Source organism: Hypanus sabinus, chromosome 6 (genome assembly GCF_030144855.1).
Source record: "Hypanus sabinus isolate sHypSab1 chromosome 6, sHypSab1.hap1, whole genome shotgun sequence".
NCBI classification, from domain to species: Eukaryota; Metazoa; Chordata; class Chondrichthyes; order Myliobatiformes; family Dasyatidae; genus Hypanus; species Hypanus sabinus.
The window spans coordinates 173,700,874-173,718,659 of NC_082711.1; the positions used below are offsets into that span (position 1 = coordinate 173,700,874).

The 17,786-nt window shown below is 44.9% G+C and overlaps 1 protein-coding gene across 2 annotated transcripts in view; it reads left to right on the forward strand.

Moving 5' to 3' along the window:
* Positions 1-17,786, forward strand: part of dph1 (diphthamide biosynthesis 1) — an 808,652-nt gene that overhangs the window by 623,383 nt on the left and 167,483 nt on the right. For both annotated transcript variants that reach the window (XM_059973587.1, XM_059973586.1), the window contains one exon: positions 13,611-13,767. In XM_059973587.1, coding sequence (XP_059829570.1) covers positions 13,611-13,767 — 157 coding nt within the window. The remainder of the gene's footprint in view (positions 1-13,610; positions 13,768-17,786) is intronic.

Here is a 17,786-nt window from a genome sequence, read left to right on the forward strand (position 1 = left end):
CAAACCAAAAATAACGTCAGCCAGCTGTCAACCTGAAAAATAAAAGGACTATTTCACTGAACAATGAAAACATATGAATATACGTAAAATAATAGGCAATTAAAATATTTATCATACTTTTTCAGGTTGACTCACACCTGACAATGCAGTCGTATTCAGTAGGGATGGATCGATGCTTAGGGGAGTGACCGGGAAGGATAATGTGTTTTTTTCCTCTCTGAACTCACAGAAGCGTTTCCCAAACGATGTTTGCATTGCGATGATTGCAGAATGTAAATACCCCGAATTTATCATGTCGTGACCTTGTTTGAACTCTCTCAAATTGGGGAAGTGAGACAATGTGCCTTTCTGTAAATCTCTGGCAAGCAACGTCAACTTGCGCTCGAGTGCCAAAACATCCTCCAACATGTGCAGGGCTGTACGTCCTTTCCCCTGAAGAGCTGTGTTCAGCGTGTTCAGGTGCGCTGTCATGTCTACCATGAAGTGTAGCTTTTCCAGCCACTCTGGCTGTTCCAGCTCAGGAAAGGTAAGCCCTTTGCTGCCCAGGAAAGTTTTCACTTCTTCCAGACACGCGACAAAGCGTTTCAGCACCTCCCCTCTGGACAGCCAGCGATAAAAACACGTTGTAGCGGTGTGCTACACGCAGTCAGTAAACTGCAGTCAAAGATAGCTTTATTCGAACTAAACAGCCTTGCTTTTAAGCCTCCCTCAACCCGCCCCCCATGGGCGCGGATGCTGCAAAAGACACGTACTCACAAACCCCCGTAGGCTATCTCCCTTAGCCTGAACGCTGGCTAATTGTGAGCCGGTTCGGATGTGTCAGGAAATGGGTCGCCACGACGTCTTATTTAGATTGTACAAGATCACCATAATCTTCAAATTTAGATTTACATTTCAAAAACTAACAAACTAACATAAAATACATTTTAATTAAATACTGACCATGTAGCGGTGTGCTACACGCAGCGCTAAAATTACGACACGGAGTCGGTAACTGCAGTCGAAGGAAAAAACTTTATTCGAAATCTTCAGCCTCACTTTTAAGCCTCCCTCAACCTGCCCCCCCCTCCCCCATGGCGCAGAGGCTCCAAAGCTCTGTGCTTGCAAAACCCCGTAGGCTATCTAATTGTGAGTCGGTTCGGATGTGCCAGGAAAAGGGTCGCCACAACCAATTATTTCCCAAAGCAACAGGGAGCCGCAGCACAGACGTAAAAGAGCCACATGTGGCTCCGGAGCCGCGGGTTGCCGACCCCCGACCTAGATAATTCCAGGGATTGTAGCAAGGCACTCAATAGCAGAATTACTGGTTATGTTCTACTACTGAATACAGCAAAAGGGAGTTCTTTATTAGATTTTTAAATTTTCAAAGAGTTACTAAGTCATGGAATCATAGAGTTCTGATTGGTTACATCCTCACCTGGTATGAAGCCTTCAATGCACAGGATCACGGGAGACTGCAGAGGGTTGTAGACTCACCAGCCTCCTCGCCACAAGAGGTGGCATCCTTCGCCAAGGACCCTCAACCTCGGGACATGCCCTTTTCTCGTTACTACCAAGTCTGAGTAAAAGGGGCCTGTTCTGGTTGGCTGCCAGTGACAAGTGGAGTTCCGCAGGCATTAGCATTGGGACTGCTTCTGTTCACATTATATGTCAACACTTTGGTTGATGGAACTGGTGGCTTTGTGGACAGGTTTGCAGACCATACAACGATAGGTCGAGGGGCAGGTAGTGCTGAGGAAGCAGGGAGTCTGCAGAAGAACTTGGACAAGATTGGGATAATGGGCAAAGTAGCAGATGGAATACCGTGTCAGGAAATGAATGGTGATACACTTCAGTAGCAGGGAAAAAGGCACAGAAGAAACAAGAAAATTCAAAAGTCAGAGGTACAAAGGGACGGAATCCTTGTGCAGAATTTTCTAAGGGTTAAATTGCAGGTTCAGTCAGTGGTAAAACTGGCAAACGTTAACATTCATTTGAAGAAGCTTAGAATATAAGAGCAAGGAAGTGATGCTGAGTCTTTATAAGGCATTGAGTCAGAGGACACTTGGAGTATTGTGAGCAGTTTTGGCACTCTTATCGAAGAAAAGATGCGTTGTCCTGGAGAGGGTGCAGAGGAAATTCACAAAAATTATTCTGGGAGTGAAAGGGATAATATATGAGGAGCATTTGTTGGCTCTGGACCTGTACTTGCTGGAGTTTAGAAGAATGATGGGGTGAGCTCATCGAAACCTATTGAATATTGAAAGGCCTGGATAGTGTAGATGTTCGGATAGTGGGGGAGTCTAGGACCAGAGGTCACAGACTCAGAATAGATGGACATCCATTTAGAACAGAAGTGAAGAAGAATTTCTTCAGGCAAGCATGGTGAATCTGTGGGACTCATTGCCATGGATGGCTGTGGAAGCCAAGTCATTAAACATACTTAAAGCAGAGGTTGACAGGTTTTGTGGTTAGTCAGGGTGTCAAAGGTTATGGGAAGAGGCAGGTGAATGGGGTTAGGAAGGATAATGAATCAGCATGATGGGATATCAGAACCAACTTGATGGGCTGAGTGGCCTAATTCTGCTCCAGTGTCTTATGGCCTGACCATCAGGATGGAGGTGCAGGAGCCAGACTCAACAAATCAGGAACAGCTTCTTACTCTCCACTATCAGATTTCTGAACAGTCCATTAACTCTTGAACACCACCTCCTTAATGTTATTTTCCACTTTTTAAAAATGTAATGTACATAATTTGTATGTCTTTCCACTGTACTGCTGCCACAAGACAACAAAATTCATGCCATGTAAGTCAGTGATGATTCGGATTCTTGTAATCAATCCTAGCATTGATGATCTGGTCCTGCTGGAATGTCAGACACTCGATACTGGAGACTTCTACCCAAAGAAGATTCTGACTCTGGTTCATCTATCCCACTAATTCATTTGGAGCATTTTGAAGAGACAGAATTGCTGAGGCTTCTCCAGTGGTTTTAAATATTTACTGTAGGCGGTCTATGATTCCACCAAAGTGTACGTTGGCTACAAGTGGAAGTTGGAAAAACTTGGATTGTTTTCTCTGGGGCATCGGAGGCTGAGGGGACACCTGATGGAAGTTTATCAAATTATGAGAAGAAGAGACTGGGTAGGTAGACAAGAGTCCTTTTCCCAGAGTAGAAATGTCAAGTATTAGAGGGGTAAGAAGTTAAAAAAAGAGATGTGTTAGACAAGTTCAGAATCAGGGTTAATATCACTGGCATATGTCATGAAATATGTTATTTTATGGCAGCAGTACATTGCAATACATTATAATAAAACTATAAATAAGAAATATATATATTAAAAATATATAAAAGTTTGTGAAGGTTTTGACAAACTCCCATAGATGTATGGTGGAGAGTGTATTGACTGGCTGCATCACAGCCGGGTATGGAAACACCAATGCCCTTAAACAGCAAATCCTGCAGAAAGTACTGGATACGGCCCAGGTCATCATGGGTAAAGCCTTCCCCACCATTGAGCACATCTACATGAAACATTATCTTAGAAGAGAGCAGCAGCCATCAGACAGATAGACATACTTTATTGGGGCCCTTTATCAGGGACCCCCACCGCCCAGGACATGCTCTCTTCTCGTTGTTGCCATCGGGAAGAAGGTCCAGGATCCTCAGGACTCACACCACCAGGTTCAGGAAGCTCTCAACCATCAGGCTGTTGAACCAGAGAGGATAACTTCACTTGTCCCATCACTGAACTGTTCCCACAACCTGTGGACCCACTTTCAAGGACTCTTCATCTCATGTTCTTGATATTTATTGCTCATTTATTCATTATTATTAATATTGCTTTCCTTTTGTATTTGCACAGCTTGTTATCCTTTGCACACTGGTTGAACGCCCAAGTTGGTGCAGTCTTCCACTGATCCTATTATAGTTATTATTCTATTATGGATGTATCGAGTATGCCCGCAAAAAAATGAATCTCAGGGTTGGATATGGGGGCATATCTGTACTTGGATAATAAGTTCACTTTGAAGTGCTAGGTGGATGGAACGTGCTACCAGGGGAAGGGGTGGAAGCATTTAAAGTAGCAACAATTAAGAGGCATGTAAGTAGCCACATGAACAAGCAGAAGGTGGAGGGATGTAGACCACTTGCTTGACCGTCAATGTTCAGGCAGATGGCATTAACAAAGTGGCATCATGGTTGGCACAGACATGGTCGGGTCGTTCTTTCTATTTGTTTACAGTATGGTGCAGGCCCATCCAGCCCAAACAACTCTCACTGCCCAAGTACACCAACATTAGCCTAACACTATTACACTGCCTGCGACCCAGGTTCAATTCCTGCTGATGTCCGTAAGAAGTTTGTACATTCTCCCCCCTGACGTGTAGCTTTCGTCTACGTGCTCTGGTTTTTTCCCAAATTCCAAAGCCGTGCAGGTTAGTAGGTTAACTGGAAGAACTCAGTAAGGCAGGCAGCATCTGTGGAGAGGAGTAAACCATCAACGTTTTGGGCCAAGACCCTTCATCGGGCCTCATGCCTGACTTGCTGAGTTCCTTCAATAGACAATAGACAGTAGGGGCAGGAGTAGGCCATTTGGCCCTCCTAGCCAGCACCGCCATTCACTGTGATCATGACTGATCATACACAATCAGTACCCTGTTCCTGCCCTCTCCCCATATCCCTTGACCCCGCTATCTGTAAGAGCTCTATCTGACTCTTTTTTGAATGCATCCAGAGACTTGGCCTCCACTGCCTTCTGGGGCAGAGCATTCCACATATCCACCACTCTCTGAGTGAAAAAGTTTTTCCGCATCTCTGTTCTAAATGGCTTACCCCTTATTCTTAAACTGTGGCCTCTAGTTCTGGACTCACCCATCAGCGGGAACACGCTTCCTGTCTCCAGTGTGTCCAATCCCTTAATAATCTTATATGTTTTAATCAGATCCCCTCTCATCCTTCTAAATTCCAGTGTATATAAGCCCATTCGCTCCAATTTTTCAACATATAATAGTCCCGCCATTCCGGGAATTAACTTTGTGAACCTACGCTGCACTCCCTCAATAGCAAGAATGTCCTTCCTCAAATTTGGAGACCAAAACTGCACACAATACTCCAGGTGTGGTCTCACCAGGGCCCGGTACAGCTGCAGAAGGACCTCTTTACTCCTATACCCAATTCCTCTTGTTATAAAGGCCAGCATGCCATTAGCTTTCTTCACTGCCTGCTGTGCCAGCATGCTTGCTTTCATTGACTGATGTACAAGAACACCTAGATCTCATTGTACTTCCCCTTTTCCTAACTTGACTCCATTTAGATAGTAATCTGCCTTCCTGTTCTTGCCACCAAAGTGGATAACCTCACATTTATCCACATGAAGCTGCATCTGTCATACATTTGCCCACTCACCCAACCTGTCCAAGTCCCCCTGCATTCTCATAACATCCTCCTGACATTTCACACTGCCACCCAGCTTTGTGTCATCAGCAAATTTGCTAATGTTACTTTTCATCCCTTCATCTAAATCATTAACGTATATTGTAAACAGCTGCGGTCCCAGCACCAAACCTTGCGGTACCCCACTGGTCACAGCCTGCCATTCCGAAAGGGACCCGTTAATCACTACTCTTTGTTTCCTGTCAGCCAGCCAATTTTCAATCCATGTCAGTACTCTGGCCCCAATACCATGTGCCCTAATTTTGCCCACTAATCTCCTATGTGGGACTTTATCAAAAGCTTTCTGAAAGTCCAGGTACACTACATCCACTGGCTCTCCCTTGTCCATTTTCATAGTTACATCCTCAAAAAACTCCAGATTAGGCAAGCATGATTTTCCCTTTATAAATCCATGCTGATTCAGACTGGTCCTTCTACTGCTATCCAAATGTGTTGTAATTTCCTCTTTTATAATTGACTCCAGCATCTTTCCCACCACTGACGTCAGGCTAACCGGTCTATAATTCCCTGTTTTCTCTCTCCCTCTTTTCTTGAAAAGTGGGACAACATTACCCACCCTCCAATCAATGTTCCTGAATCTATAGAACATTGGAAAATGATTACCAATGCGTCCACGATTTCTAGAGCCACCTCTTTAAGTACCCTGGGATGCAGACCATCAGGTCCCGGGGACTTATCAGCCTTCAGACTCAACAGTCTACCCAACACCGTTTCTTGCCTAATATAAATTTCCTTCAGTTCATCCTTTACCAGAGTTCCTTTGGCCACTATTACATCTGAGAGATTGTTTGTGTCTTCCCTAGTGAACACAGATCCAAAGTACCTGTTCAACTCATCTGCCATTTCCTTGTTCCCCATAATAAATTCACCCGTTTCTGTCTTCAATGGCCCAATTTTGGTCTTAACTATTTTTTTGCGATTCACATACCTAAAGAAGCTTTTACTATACTCCTTTATATTCTCGGCTAGTTTACCTTCGTACCTCATTTTTTCTTGGCGTATTGCCTTTTTTGTTATCTTCTGTGGCTCTTTAAAAGCTTCCCAGTCCTCCGGTTTCCCGCTCATCTTTGCTATGTTATACTTCTCTTTTATTTTTACACTGCCCTTTACTTCCCTCGTCAGCCACGGCCACCCCTTACTTCCCTTAGGATCTTTCTTCCTCTTTGGAATGAACCGATCCTGCACCTTCTGCATTATTCCCAGAAATACCTGCCATTGTTGTTCCACTGTCTTCCCTGCTAGGGTTTTGTTCCATTGAACTTTGGCCAGCTCCTCCCTCATAGCTCCATAGTTCCCTTTGTTCAACTGTAATACTGACACATCCGATTTTCCCTTCTCCTTCTCAAATTGTAGATTAAAACATATCATATTATGGTCACTTCAGCATTTTGTGTGTGTGTTACTCAAGGTTTCCTGCATCTGCTGAATCTTTTTGTTAAACTGAGAGAAAGAGAGAGTGTTTGAACAAGACTGCATCTTATTAACAGTCCATTAATTACTGTTGGTGCAATGAGAATTGCAAGCTAGAATAGGAGGACAGGATGTATATTCTCCAGAGAGATTGGCCTCACACTGAATGCCCTGCTGTTTTGATGCATGGAGCCTATTACTGAAGTGGTATTTCCTGTTTAATGAGGTAGGGCTGCTCTGACGGGTGTAAAAACTGCAGTTTCTTTCGCCACTTCATGTCATACTTTAAAAAGCAGCATTGACTTCACATTTGAAATGAGTGTGAGAGATGTAAAGTACACTTAATAAGGGAATCAGGAGGGCAAAGAGAAGACATCAGATATCCTTGGCAGATAAGGTGATTTTAAGAGATTCTCTAAGAGCAACAGAATAACTAGAGAGAGAAAAATGGTCTCTTAAGGATCAGTGTGGACATCTAGGTGTAGAAGTATGGGACAGGGCCAAGGTCTTAAGTGAAGTATTTTCATCTGTATTTCCATGCAGAAGGTCATGGGAAACTAAGGAAAACAACAATCTGATAAGATGGTGTCATACTCAGGTGCAGCGGCCTCTCTGGGTCCAATCAGAGGTGTAATTCTTCGTCCTTTATGTCTTTATTACGATCACAAGACACTGTTGATTATCAAGAACATCGAGTACTGCAGCTCTACCCCATTAATGAGTGGAGCTGGACCATGTTGCAGTCTATTTCAGCCACCCAGGGAAGAAGGCGTCAGAGGTGGTGTGCAGTTCAACAAACAGTGTAAGTGCCTTGGACGCTTTTCTTGTGATCACAAGACCCTGTTGGGCTTTGGTAATGTAGAGTATGCGTCTGGCTCCTGGTTCTTTGGTGAGACTGATGGCAGGGAAGCCATGTGGCCTTGGTTGTAGCACGGACCAGGGCCTCATGCCATGGGCTTGACTGTTGCAGCCGCCTAGGGAGAGACAGTAGAGGTGGTGTGGCGTGATGCCCATGCTGGGTTGGGGCTGGCCCCTCCTATCAGTACTGCTCTCCAGTATATGCTAGGGGGAAGACAAGCTGGATTGTGTTTGTCTACAACTCGTAAACACAAAGTACACTGCAGATGCTGGGGTCAAAGCAACACGTACAACAAGCTGGAGGAACTCAGCAGGCCGGGCAGCATCCGTGGAAACTAACAGTCAACATTTCGGGCCGAGGCCCTTCGTCAGGACTGAAGAGGGAGGCGGCAGGGGCCCTATAAAGAAGGTGGGGGGAGGGTGGGAAGGAGAAGGCTGGTAGGCGCCAGGTGAAAAACCAATCAGAGGAAAGATCAAGGGGTGGGGGAGGGGATAGGCAGGGAAGGTGAAGAAGGAATGTAAGGGGAAACTGTGTAGTGGAAGAAGGCAGAGTCATGAGAGAGGTGATAGGCAGCTGGAAGAGGAGGCAGAGTGAAACTGGGATGGGGAAGGGAGAGGAAGGGAATCACCGGAAGTTGGAGAATTCAATGTTCATACCAAGGGGCTGGAGACTACCCAGACGGTATATGAGGTGTTGCTCTTCCAACCTGAGTTTGGCCTCATCATGGCAGTAGAGGAGGCCATGTATGGACATATCCGAATGTGAAGCAGAGTTGAAGTGAGTGGCAACCGGGAGATCCTGTCTGTTGTGGCTGACGGAGCGTAGGTGCTCGACGAAGCGGTCCCCCAATCTGCGTCAGGTCTCGCCGATGTAGAGGAGGCCGCACCGGGAGCACCGGATGCAATAGATTACCCCAACAGACTCACAAGTGAAGTGTTGCCTCACCTGGAAGGACTGTTTGGGGCCCTGAATGGTGGTAAGAGATGAGGTGTAGGGACAGGTGTAGCACTTCGCTTGCAGGGATAAATACCAGGTTGATAGATCTGTGGGGAGGGACGTGTGGACCAGGCAGTCACAGAGGGAACAATCTCTGCAAAAAGCGGAGTGGGGTAGAGAGGGAAAGATGTGTTTGTCTATGACTGCCTGGGCTTTTTCTTGAAGACAACACCGTGTGCATCATCAATCTGCAGGACATGACACCCAGGAACTTAGTCACTTTGGTAGAGTGTTTTGTACCTTGGCCGTGGAGGAATGCTGTTTCATTTGGCCGCATCCATGACAATTAAACTTGAACTTGATGTCCTGAAACGTATTCACATTATGAAAGAAAAGAAAAAAGAATGATTAGCTTTATTTGTCAGTGCACATTGAAATCATGAAAAATGCACTGTTTGCGTCAACAACCAACATGGGCAAGGGATTGTGCTGGGGGTAGCCTGCTGTTTGAATAAGTACATGGGTTGGAGAGTATGGCAGGTCGATGGACTAGATGGGCCGAATGCCTTTTTTCTGTATTATAGTGCTGTACGACTCTGGCTTTATGCTGTTATCACCTGCCTTAATTTCTCATCATTTAGCTTGGAATCAAATCTAAAAGTCATAACAAATTTCATGGCATGTGCGGGTGATATTAAACCTGATTCTGATATCTTACTTGTTAACTTCTGGGGATAATTTATTTGAAAACCACTTTAATACTACAAGTCAGAGAATGGGGTAGCAGGTGCAGTTAAGATGTAAGTGCTCGTTACTCATACTCGGCTCCCTGTTTCCATTTTAATGAATTCTTGATGATATCAAGCTCACTTTCCCTGCAAAATGGAGGGAGAGCGGGCGGGGAGGAGACTGGGTCAGATATGCATTGGTAATTATCTTTTTACAGCTGGTTCTCTCCACAAAGTGATTTCTTCAACCGAAGCATGGATCACAGAACTTGTGTTGAGGGCAGTGAGGATCAAATTTTGACAGCATTCTGGATTTAGTGCTCTCTTCTCACTTCTGCTACCAGGAGAAAGAAACAGGAGCCTTCGGTCCCATACCACCAGGTTCAGGAAGAGTTATTACCCTTCAGCCATCAAGCTCCTGAACCAGAGTGGATAACTTCACTCACCTCAACACTGAACTGATTCCACAGACTCTGAATTCACTTTTAAAGACTCTGCAACTCATGTTCTCAGTATTATTTATTTAGGTGTTTCTTTATTATTAGGGTGGGTGGTGGGATGGAGATACGTCTCTACCAAAGGAGATGTAATGTGTTCCTTCCCTCCATTAGCCTGCAAGTCACCCTCGGGCGAGGTGTGGCACCTGCTTAGCCCCCCACCCTGCCGGTCAGAGTCACATGAAGCCATAGGAGCAGGTGGTGGATGGTCATATGAGCAGCCGGTGTATATCACAAGTCCTGGTTATGCAACCATTGAAACCAGGCAGAATATCTCTGAAGAGTATTGGTAACGGCTGGTGTCACTCGTTTTGTAAAGACACTGCCCAGAAGAAGGCAAAGGCAAACCACTTCTGTGGAAAGATTTGCCAAGAACAATCATGGTCATGAGTCCCTGATCGCTCACGTAATAAGACATGGTGCATAATTATGATGCTGATTTACTATTATCATTATTTCAGGTTTTTCGTATTTGCACATGCATCTTGTTTTGGACATTGGCTGTTTGTCAATCTGTGTGTAGATTTTCATTGATTCTGTTGTGAGTCTGGAAGAAAATTAATCTCAAGGTATTTGTGAGGACAGCAGGCATAGGGACATGTGCGTACTTTAATAATAGATTTACATTGATCATTGAACTTTTGAATTTTCAAGTTATTTGTTCTAGATTTCGCGAGATATTTGTTCTGGCACCCTGACTGGACGTGGGAAGCTAATACACCCATTTAACAACCTCGTCAATCTTCCTACTCCATGGAAGCAGTTTTCCTGTAATTTGATTTTCCTGCAGAGGAGTTTACAGGTCAAGAGTTTTTTTGGGGAACGATTCCGTAAATATCAAACTCTGCTGGGGGAGCGGGTGGGGGCCATGGCAGAGGAAGATAAACTCTGCCTGGATTTGTAAAGTTAAAAATAAAAATCCCCATGATCTATGTAAGTAGCTAGCTGAGATAATAGCAAGTGAATTGATGTTGAATTTTATCTGCACTTAACATCACTGACAACTGGAAGTAATTATCTGGGAATTAACATAACAACATTTTTCTGGTTGTTGATATTGGTATTGGTTTATTATTGTCACACGTACCCATATACCGTGAAAAGCTTGTCTTGTATACTGTTTATACAGATCAAATCATTACACAGTGCATTGAGCTAAAACAATAACAATTCAGAATGAAGTGTAATAGATACTGAAAAAGTGTAGCTCGGGTAAACAATAAAATGCAAGATCTTGGAGTACTGTGCTCAGTTCTGGTCGCCTCACTACAGGAAGGATGTGGAATCCATAGAAAGGGTGCAGAGGAGATTTACAAGGGTGTTGCCTGGATTGGGGAACATGCCTTAAGAGAATAGGTTGAGTGAACTCTGCCTTTTCTCCTTGGAGCGACGGAGGATGAGGGGTGACCTGATAGAGGTGTACAAGATGATGAGAGGCATTGATTGTGTGGATAGTCAGAGGTTTTCTTCCCAGAGCTGAAATGGCTAGCACAAGAGGGCATAGTTTTAAGGTGCTTGGAAGTAGGTACAGAGGAGATGTCAGGGGTGTAGCGGTGTGCTACACGCAGCGCTAAAATTACGACACGGAGTCGGTAACTGCAGTCGAAGGAAAAAACTTTATTCGAAAACTTGAGCCTCACTTTTAAGCCTCTGTCAACCGGCCCCCCCATGGCGCAGAGGCTCCAAAGCTCTGTGCTCGCAAACCCCCGTAGGCTATCTAATTGTGAGTCGGTTCGGATACGCTAGGAAATGGGTCGCCACATAACCCCCCCCCCCAGAACCGGCGATACACCCCCCAATGTCCACAGTCTGGGCCAGAACCTGCTTGGGAGGTAGGCCTCTGCGCCGAGGCGCCGGAAACTCGGCCGGTTGCGCCAGCATTGGGCAGAGAATTCCACAGGTTCACCGCTCTCTTGGAAATGCAGTTCCTCCTCATCTCCGTCCTAAATCTACTCCCCCAAATCTTGAGGCTATGTCCCCTAGATCTAGTCTCACCTACCAGTGAAAGCAACTTTTTTGCCTCTATCTTATTTATCCTTTTCATAATTTTATATGTTTCTATAAGATCTCTTCTCATTCTTTTGGATTTCAGCAAGTACAGTTCCAGGCAAGTCAATCTGTCCTCACAGTCTAACCCCTCATCTCTGGGATCAACCTGGTGAACCTCCTCTGCACCGCCTCCAAAACCAGTATACCCTTCCTCAAGTAAGGAGACCAGGACTGCACACAGTACTCCAGGTGCGGCCTCACCAGTATCCTGTACTGCTGCAGCATAACCTCCCTGCTCTTAAATTCAATTCAGCTACCATAAAGATGCTACGTAAAAATGAGTTATTGTTATTGTTGTGAACTACCAGGCAGTCTGCCAATGCTCCACTTAACACATTCTAGTCCTGCATTGAGTGGAAGCCATACATGTCCCTGGTGGGAAGGAAGACAGACTGGCACCAAAAGACTTGTGTCTCTGAGTATCGCTGGCAGAACCAGAGTTGGTTCCCCATCCCAGACTTCCTTGATATGTATTGAGGGAGCATTCCACCATCTGTGGGGCTACACACTGAACAAAAGCCATGTGTGCCAACCCTACACAAATTTAAAGACCCCACAACCCCATCAAAGGACAGCACACAAGATCTTCCCTTGACCAACATTACCGAAACAAGTGCTAGTGGAAACTCCCTGAGTATAAACTTAAAGACTTGTTTTGCAGATGAAATAACAGAGTTCAGGAGCCATTTGAGCAGGCGTGTAAATGTGCCGAGAGCAGAGGGTTATAGATCCTGTCTAGGCATTTGCAGTTAGTTTTTCAGTCCTGATGAAGGGTGTCCTCCTGAAATGACGACTGTTCAGCATCCTCCGTAGATGCTGCCTGACCTGCAGAGTTCCTGCAGCATTTTGTGTGCGTGCGTGCATCGCTCTGGGTTTCCGGCATCGTCAGAACCTCTTGTGTTTAGAATCAGTTCAATTTGGTATTATGGTCGGCACAATAATTGCAGGCCGAAGAGCCTGTTCTTGCACTCTACTGGTCTGTGTTCTGTTCCATACGTTACAATAATTCAGAAATATTTCATTGCCTGCAAAGCTCTTTGGGATTGTCCTGAGCAGTGAAAGGGTTTACGGAAATGTACAAGCTTCTGTTTTTCCACTTCATGTGATCAACTCTGAACAAACTGGCCTCAGTACCTTGCTCAGCCTCTCAATGGTATGTGCACACCGTGGCCACTTCATTAGGTACCACTGAATCTATGTTCATGGCCTTCTGCTGCTGCAGCCCATCCACCTTAAGGTTTGATGTGTTGAGTGTTCAGAGTTGCTTTTCTACATAATATTGAGGTTATTTGAATTATTGTCACCTTCCTGTCAGCTTGAAGCAGTCTGGCCATTCTCCTCCGACTTCCCTCATTAACACAGAGTTTTCACTCACAGCACTGCCACTCACTGGAGATCCATAGTTCTTTTACACTGTTCTCTGTAAAGTCTAGAGATTGTTGTGCCTGAAAATCAAGTTTCTAAGATACTCAAACCACCCCATCTGGCACCAACAATCATTCCAAGGTCAAAGTCATTTAGATCACATTTCTTCTTCACTCTGATGTTTGGTCTGAACAACAACTCAACCTGTTGACCATGTCTGCATGTTTTTATACACTGAGATGCTGCCACATGATTGGCTGATTAAATATTTGCATTAACGAGCAGGTGTACAGGTGTTCCTAATAAAGTGTATTCTTTGATATCGCAGGTACGATCCCTACAGCAAAGTCCTCTCCCGTGAGTACTACGATCACATGACGATGCAGGAGATCAGAAAGGATGCCATAGCGACGGCAGCAAAGGCAAAGATGTGGGGCCTGATTCTTGGAACACTCGGACGACAAGGCTCTCCTAAGATCATGGAGGTACAAAGAGTCAAAGTCTGTTACAGGACTGTGGTGCTGGAATTAAGACATAGGCTTAACTATCTGTTATTTCCAGTTCTTCAGAAGATGTGTCGAATTTGCAAATTGAGGCACAAAGTTGCAAGGTTTGATTTGAAGGGATTGGCAATTAGGCAATTCAATTTTATTGAATTGGAATGTTAAAGGACTGATTTGATTGGAGTTCTTTTAGGATTCTGAAAGGAATTAACAATCTGAAAAGACCTTTTCTTGCTAATTGGAGAATTTCGGATTGGAAAGGTATTGGTATTGGTTTATTTTTGTCAGATGAAAGGCCGTCTTGCGTACTGTTTGTTCCAATCAGATCATTACAGTGCATCGAGCTAAAGCAGTAACAATGTAGAATAAAGTGTAAAAGCTATCAAAAGTGTAGTGTGGGTAAGTGATAAACTACAGAATCATAATGAGGTAGATTGTGAGGCCAAGAATCCATCTTATCAAGGATCGACTTGATTCAGCACGTACATTTACATCTATTAGGTGTAACACTTCCCCAACAGGCTGTGGTACATGTCTCGGGGAAAAGGAGATCCAGCCACTCACCAACCCCACCTCCCGTACACGCAGGTGCTGTGAGAATCAACTTTATGCCACACGCACACACAATATCAAACTCACACCAGATACCGTTATGGAATACACTTTAAAGATTTTACTAAGACTAAAAGAGTACTATGCGATACAGTATATATGAAGGAAAAGTAAATAAAGTAAAAGGCGCCAACTTATCAAAGTTCAGTCAGATTAGTGCACATTGTTGGAGCTCAACCATCGAACCATTCAACCACTCGTCACATTCCTCCGACCTCCACATCCTCGCACCTGGGACCACCTGGGTGGTCGACCGAGCAGTGCAGCGCACGTCCACCTTCCTCGACGTCTTCTTCCCGACTCCCCTGAAAAGACCGCGAAACCCCCGCTCCTAGACCCATAAGACAAAATAACATTCCCCATTGGTCAACAAATGAATACAATCCCGATATCAGCAAGTCTAAAGCTAAACAACTGCGAGAGAAAGCACTTATCATACAAAGAAGCATTCCTACTCTTAACAAAACAAAGAAGCCATTTTGATTAACATACACAGTAGATAGGTATCTTGGCACAGCATGCAAGAGAGAAAAACAACATTCAACAATTATAAGAGTAATTTCTGTATAAATAATAAGCAGAGGTTAAGGTATGGATATGCATAAATACCCCATGTATTTACAATGTAAGCAACAGTATAAAGAGTGTTTAAAGTGTTTACAATGCAGTTCAGTGATTGAGGTAATGGGTAGTTGTGGCCATACAAGAGGTCCGTTCGAGAGTCTGGTAACAGTGGCACAGAAGCTATCCTTGAGCCTGGTGGTCCATATGTTCAGGATTCTGTCCAATGGGAGAGGGGAGAAGGAAGAACATCCTGGGTGGGTGGGACCTTTGATTATTCTATCTGCTTTACTGAGGCAGTGAGAAATATAAACAGAATCCATGGAGTGGGGCTGCTTCCTGTGAAGTGCAGAGCTGTCTCCACAATTCTCTGCAGTTACGTGCGTTCTCATGCACAGCAGTTGCTATATGCATCCAGACTTCTATCATCATCATCATTATCTGCCATGTCATGTGATGTGGGCGTTCATGGTCTATGACCATGACTGTTCTTTGGCAAAATTTTCTGCAGAAGTGGTTTGCCATTGCCTTCTTCTGGACAGTGACTTTACAAGATCAGCGACCCCAGCCATTATCAATACTCTTCAGAGGTTTTTCAGGTTTTTGATAAATATCTAAGATTTAATCTTCAGTCTGTAACTCTGGTGTCTGGAGCTCAACCATAACAGCAGATCACCTTGAAATCTTTTAGGAAAGAAAGGGACTGGGTCTCCGTTTGGCCGGGACTCAGCGGAGATTAGCCGACCAATCAGAACAAGTTGGCCCAACATAAACGCGAGCACTCGGCGGAAACAACACTCAGTTGTGCAGTGATAATGTCACCTCAACTGGTGATGAAATGTTTGCGATCTAATCTTCAGGCTCGGTGAACCTACAGCAACGGACAGCCAGCCTGAGCTTCCAGTCTTCTCTTTCATTGCAAACTGGGCGATATGTTCTTTTACACTAAAGCTAAAGACTTGTTTGTCATATGTACATCGAAACATTGAAACAGACAGTGAACTGTCTTGTTTAGCGTCAGTGTGCTGGGGCCAGCCTGTATCATCTCTCCCCGTACCTCTCAGCATTGTTACCAGATTCCCAGTGTGCACTGTCCCATCAGAAATGCCATTGAAAGCAACTGACAGAGGAACACAGTAATAGTTAATATCCGAGCTGTTTCTGGGTCTCGGCATAACATGTCCTGGAGAGCGCAGGTTGCCTGTGTAAAGGGATTTCAGTACAGGTGACTTCCATCCTTTTGTTTTGGGCTCTCATCCCTTGAGTCAGAGGTTCTGGGACTCATGCATAAAAATATAACCTGGCATTGAGGAAGTGTCAGAAGGACACTTTTCTCAGTACATCAAGGCCCTCTGTGGTTTCCACAGGTCATAGACGGTCCAGTTGCATAACCTTGAGGAAGAGTGGAAAGAGATCCCAGTGGTCTCCTGGCCAATATTGATCCCTCAGTCAACATTCCCAAATCCAGACTTTCGTGTCACTGCCTCATTGTTATGGCAAACTAGCCACGATGTTCCCTGCGATTCAGTGGTGGATTAGATTCTTGCACTGTTGCTTAGATTACACTGCTGTTCCTGAAGGAACGTCACAGTGTTCCTTTGTGTGAACTTGCAGGCATGAGAGTGAATCTGTATGTTAGTACACAGTATGTAAGTGGGCACTGACTCGTTAGACTGGAAGGGCCTGTTACCATGCCCCATCTCGTAATAAATATAAAATGCATTCATAGAACAGTACAGGACTTTAGCTCAGGTGCGGTGCTAATTTTTTTACCTATTCTAAGATCAATCTAATCATTCCCTCCTACATAGCCCTCCATTTATCTTTCATCCATGTGCCCATCGAAGAGTTTCTTAAATGTCCCTAATATAGCTGCCTTGCACTCAGCACCCTTTGTGTGAAGAGAACTTACCCCTGACATCCCCTCTGTACAATCACCTTAAAGTTATGCCCCCTTGTATTAGCCATTTCCATCCGGGGAAAAGTCTCTGGCTATCCACTCGATTTATGCCTCTTATCATCGTGTACCCCTCTATCAAGTCACTTCTCATCCTCCTTCTCTCTAAAAGCCCTAGCTCACTCAAACTTCCCTCATAAAATATGCTCTCTAACACAGGCAGCATCCTGGTAAATCTCCTCTGCAACTTTTCTAAAGCTTCCACATCCTTCCTATAATGAGGCGACCAGAACTGGACACAGTACTCCATGTGGTGTAACCAGGACTCAGGCCAGCACACCATCGTTCGTTCGATCTTGTGCTGAGTCGTGTGACGTGGGCGATCATGATCTATCCATGACCATATTGCTCGTGGCAAATTTTTCTACAGAAGTGGTTTTCCATTGCCACCTTCTGGGCAGTGTCTTTACAAGACGGGTCATCCCAGCCATTATCAATACTCTTCAGAGATTGTCTTCCTGCCATCAGCGGTCACATAAACAGGACTTGTGATATGCACCGACTGCTCATACGACCATCCACCACCTGCTCCCTTGGCTTTGCGTGACCCTGATCGAGGAGCTAAGCAGGTGCTACACCTTGGCCAAGGGTGACCTGCTGGATAGTGGAGGGATGGAGTGTCTTACACCTCCTTTGGTAGAGATGTATTCCACCCTGCCACCCAATGACTTCTACAGAGTATTGATAAAAAATTGCTCAGGGTCGGTGAGGACGTGCTGAATTTCTTTAGCCTTGTGAGGAAATAGAGGTGTCAGTGTGCTTCCTTGGCTGTGACATCAATGTGACTGGACCAGGACAGGCTATTGGGATGTTTAGAGGGACATGGGCCAAATAGGACTAACTAAGGTGGACATCATGGTCGGCATGGGCC